The sequence below is a fragment of the Urocampus carinirostris genome, chromosome 9 (assembly GCF_059441175.1).
Source record: "Urocampus carinirostris isolate Australia breed hairy pipefish chromosome 9, RoL_Ucar_1.0, whole genome shotgun sequence".
In the NCBI taxonomy this organism is placed as follows: domain Eukaryota; kingdom Metazoa; phylum Chordata; class Actinopteri; order Syngnathiformes; family Syngnathidae; genus Urocampus; species Urocampus carinirostris.
This window is the reverse complement of record NC_142357.1, coordinates 41,893,156-41,906,910: the sequence shown is the minus strand read 5'-3', so window position 1 is coordinate 41,906,910 and position 13,755 is coordinate 41,893,156. Positions and strand designations below refer to the sequence as shown.

The 13,755-nt window shown below is 43.9% G+C and overlaps 3 protein-coding genes across 3 annotated transcripts in view; 1 reads left to right on the top strand and 2 right to left on the bottom strand.

The window, feature by feature from the left end:
- Positions 1–1,043, bottom strand: part of ints10 (integrator complex subunit 10) — a 48,656-nt gene extending 47,613 nt beyond the window's left edge. The window contains exon 1 of the mRNA XM_088343928.1: positions 911–1,043. The gene's annotated coding sequence lies outside the window, so the exon portion shown is untranslated. The remainder of the gene's footprint in view (positions 1–910) is intronic.
- The window catches only part of slc25a51b (solute carrier family 25 member 51b), a 46,020-nt gene that overhangs the window by 7,528 nt on the left and 24,737 nt on the right, over positions 1–13,755 (top strand). The window lies entirely within an intron of this gene.
- frmpd1b (FERM and PDZ domain containing 1b) overlaps positions 5,942–13,755 on the bottom strand; it is a 65,067-nt gene continuing 57,253 nt past the window's right edge. The window contains 1 exon segment of the mRNA XM_088343870.1: positions 5,942–12,619. Coding sequence (XP_088199996.1) covers positions 10,215–12,619 — 2,405 coding nt within the window. The 3' untranslated portion in view covers positions 5,942–10,214.

Below are 13,755 nucleotides of genomic sequence, written 5' to 3'. Positions count from 1 at the left end.
TTGCAGGTTGAAATAGGTCAACTTGATGTTGCCAAAGCCAGGTTCTTCTCACAAAGACACTGTACTTGTATTTATTTATTTCTTCCTCTCTTTTCCACCCCTTTTCTCCCATTCTCTGTATCTTTCACTCTCTGTCTCTCTTTTTCTCTTCCTTTGTTGCTCTTTGTCTCTTTCTCTCTCTGTGTCTTTTTAAGTCATTTGCTCTAACTTCCTTTTTTCCTTTTCTCTTTCTCTCTTCATACCCTTTGTGCTTTCATTTCTCTTTTCTCTCTTTCTGTCTTTCTACTTCTCTTTGGATTTATTTCTTCCTCTCCCTTTCTTCTCCCCCTCTCACGACTATATCTTTTGTTTCTCACGCTCTCTCCCTCCCTCTCTCCTTTTCCCTCCCTCTGTCTCTTATTTCTTTATCTCTCTTTTTCTTTCTCTTTAATCTACTAGTCCGGCCCCCGACAGAATGTTTGTTCCATCGTGTGGCCCCCGAGTTAAAATGAGTTTGACACCCCCGGGTTAGTTAGTGAGTAAATGGGGAAAGTGTGAAGCACATTGTAAAGCGCTTTGTGAGGTCTTCATTGACTTGAAAAGCGCTATAGAAATGCAGACCGTTTACATGTCCTTTAATGTGACGTCATCATTAGGCGACGGAAAGTGGCAACATGGCGCGCCCCGTAAATGACTAGAAACAGGTAGGCTTTGCTCATTTTATGATAAAAACGAAATGTTAACATGAGATTTCTCTAATGGGACGAAATTTTATTCAAAAAAATATACATTCATTTTATTTTTAAACGTCGGTAGTTATAAACAAACCCACAATGGCGTCAAAGAACTACTGCTGTATTCGTGTTTATTATGAGTATGTAATGAGATTCGAAAGACGTGTACTGGCCCAATGTCGTATTTTTGTTCTTACCATCAGTATATTTGATGTCCTTATGTCACGCTTACTCTCCTCACTGTCCGTAACATCTGTTGACACAATGGGCTCACATTTCACACTCGAGTAGCCGCAGCCAGTCAGCGCCGAGACGTCCCCCCGACCGCCCGGGGAGGGAGGCGGCCATGTCCGCTGTTCTGCAGAGAAATGCATCCCTGCCGAGATTTGCATGCCCTAGCTACTATAACCACTTTTACCTCGTTTTATCTCACTTTTAGGGAATGTATGGCGAACATATACCCAAAACCACGTCGTCTTGCATTTGTTGGGAATGTAATACAACTTAAACCATTCTGTCTTTGTTGTGATTACAGGGTTGGGTAGGGTTACTTTAACTGGATTACTTTCAATGACTTTTGGATGACTCCAATAGCAAATATGCTAATAAGACGAAATAAACTAAATATGAATGAAATAACTCAATTTTGTGAAGGCTTGGGGAGTAACGGAATACATGGAACGGCAAAAATGATGTTGGCAAGCTCATCTCATCTCATTAGCTGCACCGCTTATCCTCAGTAGGGTCTCGGGGGTGCTGGAGCCGATCCCAGCAATCATTGGGCAGTGGACACCCTGAACTGGTCGCCAGCCAATCGCAGGGCACACAGGGACAGACAACTCGCTCGCTCATTCACACCAAGGGACAATTTGGACCGGCCAATCCACCTGAAAATGCATGTCTTTGGAATGTGGGAGGAAACCGGAGTGCCCGGAGGAAACCCACGCAAGCACGGGGAGAACATACAAACTCCGAACAGGTAGTCCGGTAGCTGGATTTGAACCCACACAGGAGGTTCCCAAGACCTTAGAACTGTGCAGCACACAAGCTGTTTGGGTTTATTTTTATTTCGTCTCTGTCGCATTTTATGTTAATTTTGCCAGAGATCAAAGCCAGGAGAGAAAGCTTACCACGTGTTGTGAGTCATCATTTTATTCATATTTAGTTTCTTTTGTCTTTTATTAGCATATTTGGTTTTGAAGTCATCCAAAAGTAATTGAAAGTAATCCAGTTTAAGTAACCCTACCCAACCCTGGCTTAATGGTAGAGTACATAACAGTTTTAATACAAGCAATTTTAGTAGAAAAAGGCAAAATAAACATGTTACCTGCTCAAAAGTGATTTATATACGGAGTGCATTACCGTTCGATTACATTCACAATAAATACAAAGACGGAATGGTTTAAATTGTATTACATTCCCAACAAATGCAAGACAAAGTGGTTTTGGTTATATGTTCGCCATTACATTCCCGAAAAGTGATATAAACGTGAGATAAAACAAGGTAAAAGTGCTTATAGTAGCTAGGGGATGCAGATCTCGGCAGGGATGCATTTCTCGGCATAACACCGGGAACACATAACCTTAAATGTTCAGTGGCACAAAAAGCTCAAGCTGCCGTCTAAATGGAAGCACTTGACCTAGTTCTTTAAACAGCTTTTCATTTTTTAACAGACGACTAAAGTGTTGCCTTTTATACGGTCGCGCTTTATGAACATGAATGCTTTTTTTTCCTTTTTCTTCCTACTCGAAGCACAAACGGTATGAGTAGTTTCTCACAGCCAAATAAATGTCTGAAGTAAATCTTGTGGTTGTGGAGTTTCTGTGGAAAGAAAATGTGTCATTGGTTCGTAAAAACTGGGATTTTGAGTTTGAACCGTGGGCGGAACCAACCCCATATTTAACCCAAAACCCCTAAAAATTATCTTTTCTTTGAGAACAGGATAGGCTTAGATATAATAAAAAATGTTACCAAAATACTGAAGGATTTTATACATTTGACTATAAAGGATTTTATATGAATGAATACAAGTTACATTTATTGAGTTTAATGCTGTAGATATTTACTGACTGTGCCTTTATTCAATGAGCAGTGAAAGTACAGAGCAGGCATGAGTGGTGGAAGATGTTGTTTATAGAACGGGACGTACTGCTGATAAGATAATAAGCACATCCAGACGGAGGACGGCAGGCGTTGTTTTGAGAACAAGGCCCTGATGACGTAGAAACGCTCGGTGTTTTGAGTATTCCAGACATCGCGATGGTCTTCTCCGAGATGGCACGCCCATGGGAGGAGTCGGCACGCCATCTTGCAGGCAGAAGATAAATGGCAGAATTAGCAATATTGGAGTCTGTGGGAAGCCTTTTTCTCAAGTCCTTTAGCTTTCTCCTATTGGCCATATTCTCCCCGTATAATGGCATGCCGACTCCTCCCGTGGGCGCGCCAAGGAAGCCCCCTGGGCTTCACCATCTCGTAGAAGAGTCCCGATGTCTGGGGTACTCAAAACAACACCAAGCGTTTTTACGTCATCAGGGCCTTTCTGCGTCACCAGCGCCTGGATGTGCTGATTATCTTATCAGCCGTACGTCCCGTTCCTGTCGTTCCTGTAAACAACATTTTCCACCAGGGTTCCCTGACCTCGCACCACAGCCCAACCCTGTGAATATGTTTTGCAGTTTCCACTGCTACGCAGATGACACTCAACTATATCTTCCGTTGGAGGAATCTGCCACACTAAATTGTGGAAATTTGGAGGCCTGCCTCACTGAGATAAAAGAGTGGATGTCACTCAATTTCTTGTGCCTTAACTTTGAAAAGACAGAAATGTTAGTTCTAAATCTAAATGCCGTGACTTGTTCTCAAAAACGGCTCTGAACATTGACAAATGTAAGATCACCCAGTGACTCAGTTAAAAATTTAGGTGTCATATTTGACCCCCATCGGTCCTTTCAAACACACGTTAAGAATATGACTAGAACCGCTTTCTTCCATTTTCGCAACATTGCTAAAATTCGTCCTATGCTGTCTCAGTCGGATGCGGAGATTATAATTCACGCGTTTGTTACCTCCCGTTTCGATGACTGTAATGCACTACTCTCCGGTCTCCCCAAGTCCAAAATCAAGAGCCTTCAGCTGGTACAAAATGCTGCAGCCAGGCTTTTAACTAAGACAAGAAAGTTTGATCACATGACCCCGATTTTAGCTAACCTGCCATGGCTCCCTGTTAGCTTAAGATGTGATTTTAAGGTAGTATACAAAATCATGCATGGACTTGCTCCCTCATATCTTTCAGATTTAATTTCCCCCTATGTTCCGGTCCAGAGGCTTCGCTCTGAAAACGCTGGTCTACTCGTGATCCCAAGAGCCAAGAAGAAATCCGCAGAGCTTTCTTCTTTCAGGCCCCGGTGCTGTGGAATGCTCTTCCCCCTGAGATCCGATCTGCAACCTCAGTGGAAATGTTTAAATCGAAGCTTAAAACACACTTCTACTCTATAGCATATGAATAACCTAGATTTTTTTGTTGACACTATCTGTGTACTATTTGTTATTGTGACATCTGTTGCAGCCTGGTCATCCTGAAAGGGGGATTACCACATGTGCGGTCCCTTCTCAAGGTTTCTTAATTTTCCTCATGTTGAGGTTTTGGAGTTTTTCCTTGCCCTCATGTTGGTTTTGTTGTGGAAAATAGACTTGCATTTGTAGAATAGAGTTGCATACATTTAGAAATGTAGAAAGACTTGCTTACATTGCTTACAGTAGTGAGGGAATGTTGACATCATTCGAGAAGATCCTTGGCAAGACAGTTGAGTTTCCCTAAAAGGACATGAGACCTGCACGGCCCCTCTTCAAGGACTCTCTGAGCAAACTGAGGCGAACAACATGTCCTAATAAGGGTACGACAGCATCTTCCTTGTTTTTACTGAGGACTAGGGCAGGCCTTTTGGGTTGTACTCAAACTGAAGCTATAAAAGCGTTGTTATGTCTGGAGTTCTCTGAGTTTCTTTGGGATGACGAAATAAAAGGCTCCCCCTCATGGCAGGCTTTGGTGTACTTTATTAAATCACGTAAGAAGACTTAAAAGATTATCGAACCTACATTTTCTCCTACGGTTTCAGATCAGGGGACGGTGGCATAATAGTCTGAAAATAATAATCTGTGCAATAAACTGTGCAGCCCTTTGAGACTCTTTGTGATTAAGGGCGTCACAAATAAAAAATGACTTGACTTGTCTATACCAATGAACAAATCAGAACATTTTCATAGTCAACGTGTGTTTTTATTCCCAAACACATTTCTTGGAACATCTGCATAATTGAAGGGTACATAAACATGACTGCGGATGAAATGTACAAATATAACCGAGGAGCAAAACAAACAATGAGGTGGCACAAACACAGTAAGTTTTTTTCCCCCGCTTGAGTCTGTTAGGTGCACATTATGAGTTGATATTGGGACGCAAATCGTATTTTTTTTCCTTTCTAGGATCGGTAGGTTTTTAAAACCTGTTTTTAATCATATGTGGTGTTACCGAGCAGGTCAAGCTAACACTGACAGATATCAATATGCAGTCTTCGTATTGAGATCTTCGAATACCATGCAAACTTTGCCGAATGTCGCCAAATGAAATGGAAACACACGGCCAAGGTTTCCGACAAAGAAACATCCTCGGCAATGTTCCCCGTAATTTTCCCCGGGTCTGAGCGTTCACACAAAGTCGGTGAGCAACGCTTGAAACAACAGTGAGCAACGGCAATCCCAAGTGTGGCAACTAAGTCATTATCAAAACTGTCCAAAACTTGACATCAAGTCAGATTTTGCTGAGTTTCACTTTTGAATGAATTGACTCATGCACAATTGCCTACAAACGTCATTTGTTTTTACAATTCTTTCACAAGATTTCCATTTCTTTTTTTTCCTGGTATCCTTTATCGCATATTACTAACATTTTGGGGGGCTTATTGAGTCGGTTGCATGATACACAATTGTATTTAGTTACCTTTTTTAGTGGAAGTACAATGTTGACTTGATAGAATTGGAAATTATTTGAATGCAACACAAACTTTTTCTCTTTTTCCCAGTTTTTTCTCACTTTTTTTTATTCCTTTTTTTTTAAAATCTCACTGTGTTTATTTTTTCCTAACTGTTACTTTTTTGTTCTCTATTACATTTTTCCCTTTATTTGCTTCTTTCTTTTCTTGTGGCTTTTTTCCTGAATTTTTCCTGCTCGTTTTGTTTCTCCCAGCTCATCACTACTTTTTCATTTTGGTATTTTTTTCTTTTGTTCTATTCCCCCCTTCCTTTAAGTCATTTTGTGCATAATTTTACATCATATTTGGTCATGTTGGGATTAAAGAAGCAAAAACAACCCGAAGAGCCGTTCAGGACCCGAAAGAGCCGGTTCCTTTTAGTGAGCCGAGCCGAAGAAGCCGGTTCTCGAAAAACTCTACTGACTTGACTCAACTTCGTTCTACTTCGACCTTGACTTCCAAATACCGCATTTAGAACACAGCGTCAGGGGAACCCGTGTATTTTCACCTTCATGCACTGTAACTTTGACTCAATTCTCTTTTTAATTAGCAATTTGGAGCCCTGATTTTTGTAAGCCGGCTCGATTTTCTTGTGCGCGGAAAAGCTCTGGGCAGTGCGCAATTGCGCACACACGCAGCTTAGAAGGAACATTGATCCTCGGTTATTCTTCAGTCAAACATAACGCAGTGACGGATTTTCGACATTGGCACGACTAGACAAAAGTAGTATAGAGAGGAGAGGAATTTGCATAGCCATAAACTAAGGCATGAGGATCATTCACTGCTAGCAAAGTTAACGTTAGCATTGACGTCAATAGATGGTCGCGGGTAAGACTTTGGATCATTGCTACATAAAACCGCGTCAACAGTCTATTTTCTGATATTCCCAAAATACCTTTCCTCCTTTTTCGCCGTGGTCCTTGCTCTCACATTTGCAGAAAATATAGGATGGCTTTATATACATAGAAGATGTCTTTTGGATGGGAACTACGTTACAATACTGCAGGATGTTTAAATGAGTATTTGAAAAATGCTGGAGTTTAGAAAAAACAAACGCAACACATAGTGTCTTATTCAAAGGTGCAATCTGTAACAGTCAGAAGTACGCTCCCTGATTTGTAATAGTACTATTTGATACGGGTTTTATGACGCTACTACAGTTATACCTCGGTACTTGATTGTAACCCATTCGGGATTGTTTATGAACCAGAAGATTTTTTCCCATACAAAGTAAGATTATTTGTATATGTTCCTATGCCTCCGACATAGCCAAAATATTCCTAAAAAACGTACCTCAACAAGCAGAAATACAAATAATATTAAAACATCATACCTGTCAAGCTGTAGGTTTTTGCCGTACAAAGTACGCTTATGATGCATTTTAATACGTGTACGACGTACGAGAAAATCTGTACGGAAAAACGCAAATTTGTCAATGATGGGTACCATTCGGTATACACCGACTATCACGAATTGGCAAATCAAGTCAAACGAGTTCGCCGCGGTATCCTCTATCTCGGTATCGTTTTTTCCGCTGGAACAATTGTAATCAGCGTAACCAAAATATCCATTAAAAACACTTTAAATTTAAATTGGTAAATAAAGATATTTTGGGAGGAAAAAAATGAGTTGGCATTTCTATTTTGTAAAGCAAATTACAATATCAACCGTTGATGTGTAGTGCCTGATTTCGACTCCTCTGCAAAATCCTCCCCCCCCTGGCGTGAACGCGCATTCTGCTGGGCTTCCGACAATAGTTATCGTATTCGATATAATAAGCTTATTAAAACAATAAAGCTATTCTGTCCGGCGATGACCTCTCACCCTTCTCCCAAGCTTCAAAAGACGATTGGGATATTTGCATCAAGGACGGCGCAGACCAATCAGTCAGAGGCTTGGTCATGGGGCTGGACATTTGATCGCCATGTGTCATAAAAGTGGGCAACCAGGAGCCCCTGCCGCTCGCTCTCTTTCTACACACACGATTGTAATTAGCAAGGAAGAAAGATGTGTTCAACTGTTGGATTCGGCTAAGAAATTAATATGTGGACTATACTCGGTTCAATAACTTCTCCGACTTCTGAATACGCTCCAACTGTAAGGAATTAGGAGTCAGATTTCAGTTTAGGAAATGTTAAAACCTTACACGATCTATGACCAAGTCAGAAGCCCCGTACCAACTACACATAGGAATAGATTCAGATTTGTGAGGATAATGGTATATACCGTAAATTCCGCACTATAAGCAGCTACTTTTTTCCCAAACGTTCAACCCTGCGGCTTATTCAGTGATGCGGCCAATTGATGTCATTTTTCTAACAGCCGCCAGCGGCGCTCGAGTACAAAAGGTAAGATTTAGACCGGTGAAATATATGCGCCGAGGAAGACTGCAACTTCTTAGCTTGTGCACAAATGAAATTAACGTAGACATATCCCCATCATGCAAATTGCAAAAAGAAAGGCACATGACGCAACTTTCAAGCTAAACGCAATCGAGCAGTCCGATAAAGAAGGAAACAGAGCGACCGCACGTAAACTTTACTTTGCGAGCGTGTTGCTAGCGTGTTTTTGAATAAGGGAGCGTGGGACGACGTCTATTTGACTTAATCTCTTTCCCATACTGGGGAAGACAACTTTGATGACGTAATTTATAAGGAGGAAGACGAGGACGGTTAATTGTGATTACTACTAGTACGGTATGTTTTTTTAACAGAGCTGTCGACTGTCTTGCGAGCGTGTTGCTAGTAGCTTTTTGCTACCCTTCACAGGCACGGTTTGGGATGAAAGTTATAATATTTTTATTAAAGCTTTGAAAACTCTCGGTGTACCGTCTTGCTTTGTAAATATGTGTAACCGATGTATAATATGTATTTGCAACTGTATATTTTTGTCATGTATTTATTTGAGACACTTATTCTGATATGTTTTGCGAATTAAAAAAGAGGGCCGGAGCAAACGCGGGCTGACGGGAAGTGGGGTAAAAGTGAGTGAGACCTGTTGTCGCGGCGGACAATAGTGGACATATATTTTTCCCACCCTTACCTTTGGAAATATAGACTTTTTTTCCTTGGATTAGTTTCAACGGGTACCCGGACTCTGCAGGTCCGCATCAAACCTTAAGTACCGGTATCATTTTCCGTTCAATTTGCCGGCTGTGCTTTTTGGACTGTGTACTTTTTATTCAGTTACAATCGCGGGACTCAAAGTCGGGTTTGGGTTAATTTTGTGATTGTGTTACATGTTTTAATGTGGGCGCATGCGGCTTATATACAGGTGCGGCTTGTGTAAGTAGAAAAGCAGTTATCCTCTTAAAACGTGGTGAGTGCGGCTTATAATCAGGTGCGCTCTATAGTCCGGATTTTACGGTAGATATAGTAATGAGTGACCCAGGACGTCAAATTTAGGAAACGAGTGGTGCCAACTTCACCCATTCCGAGTCCCTGGTGAGGGACATATGGAAACTGCAAATCATATCCATTCCATAATTTACAAGTTTCACTTTTAATACGAAACGCCACCTTCGTTTTCATTTGTCTTTGTCGTACACTAACAGGGTATGCTAACGAAGGCGCAGTGATTTACTCAAAAGAAAGTGCAAGTAAAGTGGCCGCAATCTCTTACAAACTACTCTCACTGACCACTAACCGACCAACAGCAGCGTCATAAAACTAAAACTCTTGCGTAGAACAAGTAACTTTGTTTCGGTTCCCATCGATCCTTTGCACGATGAGTTGGTGAAGCCCCTAGCACGCCATCCTTTGGAAGGGCTTGTCGTCTGCCTCGCGTTCTGATTGGCTGAAAACAGCGCTGTCAAATCTTTGAATCCCTCGCTAATTGAAGCTAACTGACCCTGAGTAGCCAAGATGGTTGCTTTCTTAATCGGATGTGTTCAGGTTTGGATTTTTCGTCCGAATACCGAAGCAAAAACTCGAATACAGAGTTCTTCAAGTACCGAGGTATCACTGTATATCAGAAACTTTAAAAAAAAATGTGCAAACATGCACGAATAAAACAAACGGTTTCATTTTTGTGCATCTGTGAGGGTTTCTTGGTAAAATAGACTGCTACGTGTCATGATTAAAAATGGGATAGTTTACAGATTACACCTTGTGGAGTGGATGAACCAACGCGAGTATAATACTGTATTCCATACAAGGTCAAATTAAAAAAACTCCAGTGACGTCCATAGTTTCATATTTTTAACCACCGGAGACCATGGTGCAAATACTGTAAAAAATAAATACATAAATACATAAAACGGAGAATTCATGTCTACGTACATACACGGGTTGTAGTAAAATAAGAGAAATATTAGAGTTAGAAAACTCCTATGTACAAATGCATAGTCCAAACGCATCCACAATGAGGCCAGGCAAAGTTTTCTCCCCTCGGTTTCTTGTAGATATGTGTGGTGTGCATGGCACTTACTGTACAAGAACAAAGGATCCGTACCTCTCGTATCTTTTAGTGCGGTTAGAAGTTAAGGGGTACCCCGCTCGTAGTTTCCGAAGAGACCGACGCGGGTGTCCGGAACAGCTGCGTGAGCGCGAACACGGACGAGATGAGTACAGTGCAACGTTTGGCGAGCAACCTGACTCCGTCGCCTTCCCCTTGGCTCTGTCCAGACCCGTTGACCCCTCCGGTTTTACCCCCGGTCCCGGCTGTCTCGACAGCCCCGACGAATTCTCGGTACAGGGCCACGATCTCCTTCAGCTTATCCATGGGCTCCTGGCTATCGTCGTCCAAGCTCGCGTCACGGCAGTCCGAACACGAGCTTGGGCGCATGCAAGCCGCCGATAGCTGAACCAGAGCGCCAAAACTATTGGACAGTGACCGGAGCGCTTCGTCAGGAGCCCAGCCGACACGCGTGGCCCGCTGACACCCGGAAGCCAATCGCCGAGCCTCGGCTTGGAGAAGGGTCCTCTCGGCTTCTGTCATGCTAGCGGTGCTGCACCCTGTACAACAGTCCCCTTGGCTTCTGTTGTGATTCGGGTCAGGCCCTGCGCCGTGCTGTTCTTGCAGCGCCCTCTCTAAAACCAACAGAAGCTGATCTATATCTTGTCGCAGGGAGGCAAAACCCCCTTTCAGGCCACCGTAGTTCTTGTTGGTAAGCGAATGAAGCGGACCCCGGAGCGAGGTCGTCGGAGACACCGGACACGAAACCAACGGGCTGAGTTCGGACGAAGCGGTGGACAAGGTGGAAAGCGGACGGGGGTTGTCTCGTAAAAGTGAGAGGATGTTGGGCTTGGGAGAAGGGACAGGGGGAGGTCGTGCCGTTTTGGGACGCGTCCGCCGGGAGAACTCGTAAACGGTCAACTCCTCGTCGAAGCTGATGCCTTCCTCGTTGTCGCCACTGAAGCAGTTGGCGTAAACGGTATGACAGCCGCAGGGTTCTCGCTGTTGCGGCGGGGTGCCGCCCCCGACCGAGGACGTCGGCGAGTCTCCCCCGACCTGCATGTTGGATATGCCTCCGATCCCGACCGCAGAGTGGGTCCGCGACTGAGGCTGTTCCGATGAAACCTGTGTGCTGTTGCTTGCAAAATTGAGGTTTGGATGTGAGCCGTTGGTCTCGTTGACCTTTCTCAAAAACATACTAACTTCCCCTGCTTCTTTAATGGTGGCTATGACGACCTCAGCCCCATCCTCTAGAAGATTCCCTCTCACGCCTGGTTTTGAAGTCATGGTTTCTTTCTCCTTAAGAGGGGTCTTGTTGGTATCAGACAACACACTTGCTACAGACAAACCGGACCCAAATCCAGATGTATCACCATTGATAGAGCTGGTAGAGGGGTAGTCCAGTGTCCCTAAAATCTCCTGTGAGCGAGTCATGTACCAGGGGAGTGCTTGGATCTTCCCTCTGAGAGCAGAGGCAGGTAGTCTACCTCCAAGGCTAGAAGAACTACTTCTAAGATCCGAACCAGATCCCGATCTTCGCTCTTCTCTACTTTCCTGGCTGATAACCGCTTTAGAGCTATTGGAGGAGAGGGAGCTGGCCATCGTGGCATCTGCGTTTTTGGGTGACAGGCTCTCATGGCTCACGGAGACCCTTCTTGATCCTGACTGGACACTGCCGTTACGGCTGCCCCAGGGGTGAATTCCGTTTTGTGGACTCGCGCCGTCTTTATAGATGCTTTTGTTCGGATCTGTCGGAGAAGTTGGAGAGCTTGCCGCTAATTTCAAGGGATGGAATATTCTGGGGGACGTAGGTTTAGGTGGTACTGGAGGAGGAGTAGATAACTTGGAACCGGAATTTGAGCGAGGGATAGTAGACGGGTTTTGTTGAAGGTGTGTTGTCCCATGGCTATTTGTGACTTCTGAGGGGACTTTTCTGTCAGGAATGTACGTTTTGTCTTTGGAAATATGTTCTCCGTTCTCTTTTGGCCTATTTTCCTTTTGGTCCCATGTTTGGAGCGTTGTTATCGGTAACGGTTGCTTGTTACATCGTACGGCGGTGATGAGTGGCGTCGACGGAGCCAAACCTCCCGTACCGTACGTCACGGACTTGAACTCCATCGTATCCGGCTCCATTTCCAGAAGGTCTGAAGACAGAGGTCCACGGGCATCCCCATTGCAGTGGGCATAGGATTTCCCGTGTTTAGGAGACTTGGGTGGAATCATTTGAGGTTTGGGAGGCAACTGGGGCTTAGGTGCCAACGGTGGTTTGACCTTTACTTCTGGTTTCTCTGCAGGATGTGGTTGGTTAACGAGGTTATTAGCTGTATTTGTGGAACGTTTAAGATCTTCATGTTCTTTCTTCATATCAGAAGGCTGAACTTTATCGGAACGGGGCGAGGACGGTTCTTTTCCGGGAGATCCTGGAAAAGAATTCCAGGTTCCACTCAAACGATTCGCGTTCCGTCGATCCGCAAGCTCCACGTCTGCAAGATGAAAGACAAATTTTATATCAAAATTGAGTTACAAAATTGCAGTGTTCTGGTTTGCCGGCGTCCCTGCGTCCTAGACGCATGATTTTTGCTGGGGACGCATTGTGTCAAGTCAACGCGCGTCCCCGGGACGCAACTTTTTTGACAACAATTTGTCATTTTTACCCTATTACTTTTTTTTTTTAACAAAGATTTACCGCACTCCAAACTTTTCGTCAGGCTGTTCGTCGGTCTCGCGGTTTGAGTTTTCGTCTGCACGCCGATCTCGGCAAACGAGATCTCGTTGTTTCGAGGGAAGGTGAAGGTTAAGTATGTCTCCGAAAAAACAGTTAGTATTAGGTGAAAATCAACACAAAATTGGTAATCTCTTCGGTTTCAGTGATAAGTCGAAACATAATGCAGAAAGTGATAACAACGGCAATAATTCCGGCACGAAAAAACGGTGGAGAAATTCTTCGGAAGATCGCGGAGGCAAGGAAAACACGTGTGTTGAAGCGAACGTTTCGACGAAAGATAAACAAAAGAATACTCCTAGCAAGAAAATGACTTTTCTGCCAAAATGGACTCAATTATATTCCTGGTGACGCTATGAGGATGATAATGGATTGGACCTTGAGAAGGCATTACAACTGTGACGGGACAGCAAACCCCGAAGAATATATGAACTGAAAAATCTGAAGTGATAACTTGCTTTGTATTACCAATTAACTGTGACGATTAAAACTGCAGGGCAGCACGGCGGCGCAGTGGTTAGCGCTTGTGCGGCACAGTTCATGTCATGGGAACCTGTCGTGGGTTCAAATCCAGCTCCAGACTTTCTGTGCGGAGTTTGTATGTTCTCCCCGTGCTTGCGTGGGTTTCCTCCGGGCAATCCGGTTTCCTCCCACATTCCAAAGACATGCATTTCAGGTGAACTGGCCGGTCCAAATTGTCCCTAGGTGTGAATGAGCGAATGAGTTGTCTGTCCCCGTGTGCCCTGCGATTGGCTGGCAACCAGTTCAGGGTGTCCCCTGCCCACTGCCCGAAGATGGCTGGGATGGGCTCCAGCCCCCCCGCGACCCTAATGAGGATAAGCGGTACGGCTGATGAGATGAGATGAGATTAAAACTGCACGAGTGTATAGACCAATA